Source organism: Wolffia australiana, chromosome 4 (genome assembly GCF_029677425.1).
Source record: "Wolffia australiana isolate 7733 chromosome 4, ASM2967742v1".
Taxonomy (NCBI): Eukaryota; Viridiplantae; Streptophyta; class Magnoliopsida; order Alismatales; family Araceae; genus Wolffia; species Wolffia australiana.
The window spans coordinates 6,696,916-6,705,800 of NC_135838.1; the positions used below are offsets into that span (position 1 = coordinate 6,696,916).

Here is an 8,885-nt window from a genome sequence, read left to right on the forward strand (position 1 = left end):
TAATCACTGTCCAAAAAAATTTTGGATTAGTTCATTTGAAGGTACGGTGAAATCCACCATGACCACCAATCTTCAAGTAATGGGGTTCCTGTAGAATCTTTGGTGTAAGTTAGGATGAAGCAGGCAGGATGGACAGCGCTTGAGTTCATGGGGACTCCAAGGCTGTCTTATGGATATCTTTGTTGTGCATCCCTATCTGATAATATCCCAACTTCGAGTCCAAATTAGAAAAATCAGCCATACCATGGACCTTTTCAAATAATTCCTCTACTATGGGAATGGGATGATAATTTGGCACTATACGCAACTCAAAGCTCTAGAGTCAATGCACGTTCTGAATCCTCCATCTCTCTTTTTGATAATAAAGCAGGTCTAGAAAAGTAGGTGTTAAATGGTCTACAAATATGAGAATCCGGCAGTTCTTGAGTCAGACATTCTATAATGTCTTTATGATCCTGTGAATAACGATAAGGTTGTATGTTGACCGATTGGGTAAGAGAGTGAGAAATAAGATGGGTTAGGGGTCTACAATGAATATAGCTGGATATATGATGGCTATATGCTCTTAATGCCTCGAAGCAATTACGAAATTATGACAGAGAATGGAAGTGCAATTTAGGCCTTGGGAATGATGAGGGGATGAGAAGAGTGTATCACAAATGATGAATACCCTCTTTCTTTGGTGATGCTCCCAAACCCTAATCTCACTTCGTGAGCCCATACATTTTGCATGGGGCTAGGTGTGTTGCAAATGACATAAGGATTGAACATGAGAGGGAAGGAACTCATTTTTCAAGAAGAAAGATATCTTAAATTTGGCATTCCAAATGTCTTGTTTCATAATCCTTAGGGTAAGGAGACGAAGTGAAGTACAATAATTTTACGACCTCCGGGTTTATAGTGGCCTCCTATCATATGGACGGATGGGGAGAGAGGAAAGTGCCAAAAAAAGTACAGCCACAAACTCCCATGGGATGAAGAATCACGGCCGTTGTAAAAAATGTCTTTATGTTAGTAGTTGTATTCTAAATAAAACATGAAAAACCTTTACTCATGTACTTACAAATTTGATAAGATCCAAACAGAAAATCCATTGCGCATGTCCTCCACATGAATAAGTTTTAAGCTACGAAATTTAGAACGAATGCAAGGAACTTCGAAGACACATACTATGAAAATTACCAACACCCCAACTTTGTCAACATGAAACGATCTAAGATTTTGAAATCCATTTTAAGCAAACTGGCAGGCCGAAGACATAAATGGACTTCAGAGTTACTTGCACTATACAGTATAAGATTTGTCAAATACCTAGTAGAAGTAGAGCTAGCTGCTCATCAGACACTGCAACTTCTGAATGCACTCCAGCTGCCTCAGCAAGCCTTGCAACTAAATGGTGCTTGCTCTGAGAAGAGCGAAAGAAAGGAAAATTGTTGGAGCTTAAAAATCGATCAAAGAAGAACACGCGTACAAAACTTACAAAAAGCTCATCGCCTCTGTTCACAATGTCATAAAGGAACGAATAACACGTACAATAATCCTCAGGATCGCATATATACTCCTCTTTCCTCCTAGATTCTCTGACGAAATAGCAAGTCAGGTCAATTGCTTTTGAAAAAAAAATCCAAATCATGTCAACAGAAAGGTCTACGCTTCGAAATATCACAAAATCTACATCCTAGTACAAATCTAATCCGATAGGTCGACATCCCGGAATTGTATTCGAACATAAGAACACCAAAAAATAAGCTGATTATTCCGGAAATGTCTTCGGGCATGAGAACCCCAAAACTAAGATAATCACTCAGAACCACAAGTCAAAACCATCTGAAATAGGAAATATCAGCAAAAACTCAGCCGATGTGATACTTCTCGACTCCATAATTAAGGCCAGAAACGCTAAATTTTGGAGAAAATAATGAAATCATGAGGCTCATCTTAAGAAATCCCGGCTGTGTAGTTTTCTGAAATAGGAATCACAACTCATAATCATCGGTAAGAATCACAACTCATAATCATCTGAAACAGTAACACGCTAAATTTTGGGGAAATTAATGAAATCAAGAGGCTCATCTTAGGAAATCCCGGCTGTGTAGTTTTCTGAAATAGGAATCACAACTCATAATCATCGGTACGAATCACAACTCATAATCATCTGAAACAGTAACACGCTAAATTTTGGGGAAATTAATGAAATCAAGAGGCTCATCTTAGGAAATCCCGGCTGTGTAGTTTTCTGAAATAGGAATCACAACTCATAATCATCGGTAAGAATCACAACTCATAATCATCTGAAACAGTAACACGCTAAATTTTGGGGAAATTAATGAAATCAAGAGGCTCATCTTAGGAAATCCCGGCTGTGTAGTTTTCTGAAATAGGAATCACAACTCATAATCATCTGTAAGAATCACAACTCATAATCATCTGTAAGAATCACAACTCATAATCATCTGAAATAGGAAATATCAGCTAAAACTCCACCAATCTGATAACTCTCGAGGCCAAAATTAAGTCCTAGAACGCTAAAGTTAGCGGAAAATAATGAAATGCCAATCCATAATGCCAATCATTTATTGTAAATTAAGGCTACATTTATAAACTAGAGACTGTGGCGTTGTTCCAATACTTGATGATCAAGTTGATGTTTCGAATCCATAATGCCATTGACAGTTAAGTTAACCTTTTATTGAGCACCCATATTCAGATTATGAAGCTGTTTATGCGACAGGACTAACCATTCATGAAATGACGAGGGAATACTAGCTAAAACTCCGCCAATCTGGCGATTGGGGGCACACCTCCGCCATTCTAGAGAATGACGATAGAAATGCACACCTCCGGCGATTTGGGGCAACCGATTTGGATCAACTCCGCCAATCTGATAACTTTCGAAATGCAAACTAGGTTCAGAAACGCCACATTTAGGGGAAAAGATTGAAATGCACACCAGGAAGAGCGAGAGAGGACCCGAGAAGAGCGACCAGCGTAGAGAACCCCGCAGCGTCGAGAACAGATTTGTCAACCCCGCAGCTTTCTATCTCAATCTCTCAGTGGAACCTCATTTCGTTGGATTGAAACATGCTTCTGAGGTCGGATCGCCGCAGAAGTTGCCGTCGCAGGGTTGATCCAAATCTGCGTAGCTGTGGCCGGGAAAAGAGTGCGCGGGCAAAAATGGCGTAGCGGGACCGCGAAATATTTTGTTTCAAAAAAAACGAAAACCGGTTGCCCCAGATTCGACGAGGGCAACCGGTTGTCTGCGTAGCTGTGTCCTTAAGTAAATACATACCTCTAATTGGCTTCAGTTAACTGAGAGTAAGCCCTTTCATAAGTATGTGTATTGCAAGTTAATATTTATAATATTAAAAAAATCAACTTGAGTTGTACTAACTTTTATGCATTTTGTCTTCAACGGTTCAATCAAATTCCTCCAGGTATCAAAAACATAGTTCTAATTATGGCTTTAGTTAATTGAGAGGAAGCCCTTTCATTATATGTGTATTGTGAGTTAATATTAATACGATAAAAAAAATCAACTTGAGTTGTACTAACTTTAATGCATATTGCATTCAATGGTTGAATCTAATTCCTTCAGCGATTAAATACATCTAATTTTGTCTTCAATTGATTGAGAGGAAGCCCTTTCATTAGTATGTGCATTGGAAGTGAATATTTATAATATTAAAAAATCAACTTGAATTGTACTAACTTTTATGCATTTTGTCTTCAATGGTTGAATCCAATTCCTTCTGCAATTATATACATACTTCTAATTTTTTCTTCAATTGATCGCGAGGAAGCACTTTCATTAGTATGTGCATTGGAAGTGAATATTTATAATATTAAAAAATCAACTTGAGTTGTATTACTTTTATGCATTTTGTCTTCAATGGTTGAATCTAATTCCTTCAGCAATTAAATACATACTTCTAATTTTGTCTTCAGTTGATCGAGAAGAAGCCCATTCAGTAGTACGTCTATTGGAAGTTAATTTTTATAATTTGTGCATATGAATTGTATAATGATATATTTATGCATGGTTATTTATCTTTGATGTGTTGGATGTTTGGAGGGAGTAAAGTTTGTGGGCATAGGAATATGACACTAAGGAGTCATCTTTTCTTGGTTATTTTGAATTCAACTTGATGCATTTTGTTTTTAAGTGGTTGAACCACATTCCTTGTGATTTATTTCAGGGTTTATTGAGAGGAAACCCTTGTACTAATATGTGTATTAGATGCTAGTATTTATATATAGTTGTGTATAAGTAAAAATTTATGCATGGTTACATATATTTTTCTGATGTGTGGGATATTTGAAGAGAGCAAGGGTTGTGGACATAGGTGTAGGATATCATGAGCAATTTTTGCTTGTCCTTTTGAATTCAAGTTGATTTGTATTTAAATTCATCCATCTTTTTTTGTAAGTGGTTAACTCAAATTCTTTATGATTTATTTCATAGTTTATGGAGAGGAAGCCCTTATATTATTTTGTATTAGAAATATGCACAATTCTATACTCATCTGAGTACAAATTGCATTATCCTAGAATAATTTCATCCCCAAATGATACCCATCTGGGTACCATTTGTCTTCTGAATTTTCCATTTTGCTGCATTTTGGACGGTTGACTGATGACGATTTGGAACAGAACAAATGGCTATTCGTCGTATGTTTTTGGACTTGTTGATAAATTATCATGGTTCTGAATTTTAATTTTAAATAGAAAACCATGGAAGAGAATTGGGTTCTGAATCCATTTTTAATAGCCATTACTGAATATACAAATTTTGATTTTTATATTTACTGATGGATATAAGATGAGACGAAAGACAAATACCAATAACAAACTATTCTTCTCTCTATATAAAGCTCTTCCTCTCTCCGTATTACATTCTTCCTTCTCTCTATCTCACTCTTCTTCTCTCTGTCTCTACCATGCTCATCCTCTCTCTCCCTCTTGTTCTCTATCTCACTATTCTTCTCTCTATAACACTCTTCCTCTCTCCCTGTTTGAAACGAGATTTGTATAGATGAGCAGAGAAGAAGTTAAAACAACAGTATGAGAATTAATTCTTGTATATTCATCACAGTGTTATGTACATGAATTTGTAGAGGGGTACGTGCCCCAACTTAGTAAAAATGATTAAAGAAATTACAATGATGTCCAAAGCAGTCTCCGACATAATCATATTGCCGTGGAGATGTACTGCCATCTGGCTGCATTATGGTCTGAGGTGTCACTGTGTCAGGCGCTGTCTCTGTGCCAGTATAATGGCAGACTCCATCATAGCAGTTAGGGTTGGACATTTAGGACCGAGAACCAGTTTGACCGAACCGAACTAGGACAATAGGTCCTCCATTTTAGGTTGGACTGGTTTTCAAACAGGTTTAGGTCCAAGGGTCAAACCGGAGCGGAACCGGAAGTATATTATTGAATATTTATTTATAAAATTATAAAAAGATCAAATCCAACTCAACGTAGAGGTTTCTATTGAGCTCATCGTAGAAGCCATATATTCTACTATCTATGGGCACCCACTTGTTGAGGATATATAACATTACTATGAACTTATATTTTCTACTTTGACTTTGACATTGACTAGTCAACCTGACCAGACCAGGGCTGGTTTGTAACGGATCGGGACCGAACAAGAACGAATGAGAACCGGACAAAAGTTTAGGTAAGGTTTAGGTTTTTCCTAACAACCCGGACGGACTGTCATACCCCAATAGCAGTTGTCTTTAACACTCCCTACTAAACTCTTCCACTCTATCACTCTTCTATCTATCTATCTATCTATTGCGGTCATCCTCTCTCTCTCTCTCTTATTCTCTCCCTATCACACCCACCCTCTCTCTTCCTCTTTCTCTATCTCACTCTTATTCTCTCTCTATCACACTCACCCTCTCTCTATCTCACTCTAATTCTCTCTCTATCACACTCACCCTCTCTCTTTCTTTCTCTATCACACTCAACCTCTCTTCCTCTCTCTATCTCACTCTTATTCTCTCTCTATCACACTCACCCTCTCTCTATCTCACTCTTATTCTCTCTCTATCACACTCACCCTCTCTTCCTCTCTCTATCTCACTCTTATTCTCTCTCTATCACACTCACCCTCTCCCCTCCTCTCTCTCTATCTCACTCTTATTCTCTCTCTATCACATTCACCCTCTAACTTCCTCTCTCTCTATCTCACTCTTATTCTCTCTATCACACTCACCCTCTCCCTTCCTCTCTCTCTATCACACTCACCCTCTCTCTTCCTCTCTCTCTATCTCACTCTTATTCTCTCTCTATCAGGCTCGCCCTCCTCTTCCTCTCTCTCTAGCTCACTCTTATTCTCTCTCTATCACAGTCATCTCTCCTCTTCCTCTCTCTCTCTCACTCTTATTCTCTCTCTATCACAGTCATCTCTCCCCCCCTCTCTCTCACTCTCACTCTAACTCTCTCTCCAACTCTATAATTGTCTCTCTTCCTCTCGTTCTCCCCTCGTCTCGCTCTTTCCCTCCCTCCCTCTCTCTCTCTCTCTCTCTCCCTCCCTCCCTCCCTCTCTCTCTCTCTCTCCCTCCCTCCCTCTCTCTCTCTCCCTCCCTCCCTCCCTCTCTCTCTCTCTCTCTCTCGCTCTCTTTCCAACCCCGACTTCTCTTTCAACACATACATCGACCTGTTCGACAGAATTCCGCACAAGAAATCTAGCCTGATAAAAAACCCACTTTCCAAGTTACCCATCGGCTATGCCGCTTTCTTCCCTGAAGATTCTCTCTCCCTGGCTCGTTGATCTCCGCTCTCAACTCATCGGCTGGCCATCTGCCAGATTCTACCGAGGTTTTGGCGACTTACTTCTCCGGCCGCGTCGCCATCTTGAGAATTACTTGATCGTGGAAGCTAGGGCAAGCCCCCGGAAGGATAACGCCAAGGTCAGAAATCGCAGATTTCAAAAAAAGGTAAATTCTTGCCTCTTCTGCGATGATTTATGGACAACTTATTGTTGTCCGATCGCCGAGAACATCGAATTTGTGGAAGAAAAGGGTTTGATTCCTTTTTTTTTTGTTTCTTTCGACCTAGTTTAATGGCACTTCCAGCAGGCCGAGGCTCTCTGTCTTCTGCTCTTCGTCTCAACTGTATGCGATGTTGATTGATGATCAGAATAAGAAGACTCTCTTCTATGCGAGCACTCTTCAGAAGAGCATTCGAGACAACCCTGATTGCTCCACCATTGTACGATCGTCTTCTTCTTCTTCTTTTTCTTCTCTTTGAATTACAACAAACCCATTAATTTTAATGTGATTTCCAAAATTTTGTGCTCAGAAAGCTAGAAATTTGTTGTGCTTTCCGTTGATATAATTAATTAGTTTAACGTTTCCTTTCTGCTCCGCCTTTGAAAGATCACTTTCCTTCCTCTCGGCTTTTCTCTTCTTTTCTCTTCTTTTCTTTTCTCTTCTTTGAAAGACCATTTTTCTTCTTTTCTCTTTTGCTCTTTTGTTGCTCTGGTAGTTGAACTTAAAGCAAAATTTGAACTTAACGTCGATTTAATGGGTTCATGGTTTGTGACTGCTCCACCATTGTTAGATCATTCTACTTGATATTGCCTCTCTTCTTCTCCCCTAATACAGAAAACCCTCCAATAGCGATAAAATTTTATATTTTCTCTGCCCAGAAAATTTTAAATTCTCCGTTGATTTAACGTTTTTGGGCTTCATTTTACCTTATTAAATGCATAACAAGAACAGGAAGCAGCCCAAAGGGTTGGTGAAGAGCTCGTCAAGGCCTGTAAAGTGTTGAATATCTGCGAGATATCATCCTACGATTGTAATGGGTTTGCCCGAGGAGAAAGAATGCTGGCTTTTGAGATTCCCATTGCAGAGTATGGATTCTTGCCTCGGTGATTCAGTTTAAAAGTTCCGAATTTCTTCAAAAATTCATGCATATGATGTATATGGTGTTTTGTATGTGCTATCTCTTGGAAACCAGTTATAGGATTTTGTTTTTTGAAAAAAGCCCTTTGTAGGTTTTATACTAAGATATAAGACATAAACCAAAGTCGACTTGACCTTTGGTTGATGCAAACCTCAAACCAGCCTCTTGGTTGGACCAGGTAGTGGACCAAAAGATCAAGTCCAGTTGGCTGCAAGCTTGGTCATGTAGTTCAGATCAGAATTCAAGCCATGTGGGAGAATTTCTGATCACCTCGACTCCAGGCGCGGTGGGCAGTTTGAATTCGGGCCGGTAATTTAAACCATACATTGCCCAGAATTTCCCCCACCACAGGACCCTGATTTAAGAGCTAATTTTAATTTGATTAAATGTCAGAACTATGCTTCTAACCAGGATTTAAAACCGCGACCTCATTTTCAGAAACCAACAGGTTAGGCACCCACCCACTTAACAATGTTGAAACTAGATCCTTGCATTTCTTATCAAAATCAGGTTGGGTCAAAATTTTGCTTTGCCCCAAGCTCAGCATGGTGTTGGGGTGTTCGAATATTTGAATCGAAGTGCCCAAAACTGGGCAACCGCCCATCGTCTGTAGTCAGGAGCATTCCTAGTCTTTCCTATGGGTCACATTGGGTCAAGATGTCAGGTATACTCATGATATAGCTAAATCTACAATTTTTAATTTCATCAATCCTAAATTCTAAATTCTGGAAACACAGAATTCTTAATGGGCCAATTGGTTCAGGTAACCTGATTCCCAAAACTAGCCACCTTCCCTTTTCTTATCCAGGTTGGAGTGTAAAACCAGTTCTGCTTCCACTGTGTACAAAGTTGGATCGGTGTAATTAATTTTTTTCATTGTTGAGCTCAAATAAAGAAGCTACAATGGTGTAATATTGAAAAATTGAATGGCTGGAAGATGCGGCTTAAGTCATTGTCACATT

The 8,885-nt window shown here is 39.1% G+C and overlaps 1 protein-coding gene across 2 annotated transcripts; it reads left to right on the forward strand.

The window, feature by feature from the left end:
- The first annotated feature begins 6,363 nt into the window (after positions 1-6,363).
- Positions 6,364-7,980, forward strand: LOC144701746 (Ribosomal L18p/L5e family protein). Of its 2 annotated transcripts, none has more exons than XM_078573492.1 (3): positions 6,364-6,950; positions 7,072-7,224; positions 7,732-7,957. In XM_078573492.1, the coding sequence occupies exons 1-3, from the start codon at positions 6,741-6,743 to the stop codon at positions 7,786-7,788; spliced, it is 420 nt and encodes a 139-aa protein (XP_078429618.1). In that variant the 5' UTR covers positions 6,364-6,740; the 3' UTR covers positions 7,789-7,957. The 2 variants fall into 2 exon arrangements, with proteins under 2 accessions (XP_078429618.1, XP_078429617.1); XM_078573491.1 differs by having other exon boundaries at positions 6,396-6,950; positions 7,737-7,980.
- Positions 7,981-8,885: the final 905 nt, after the last annotated feature.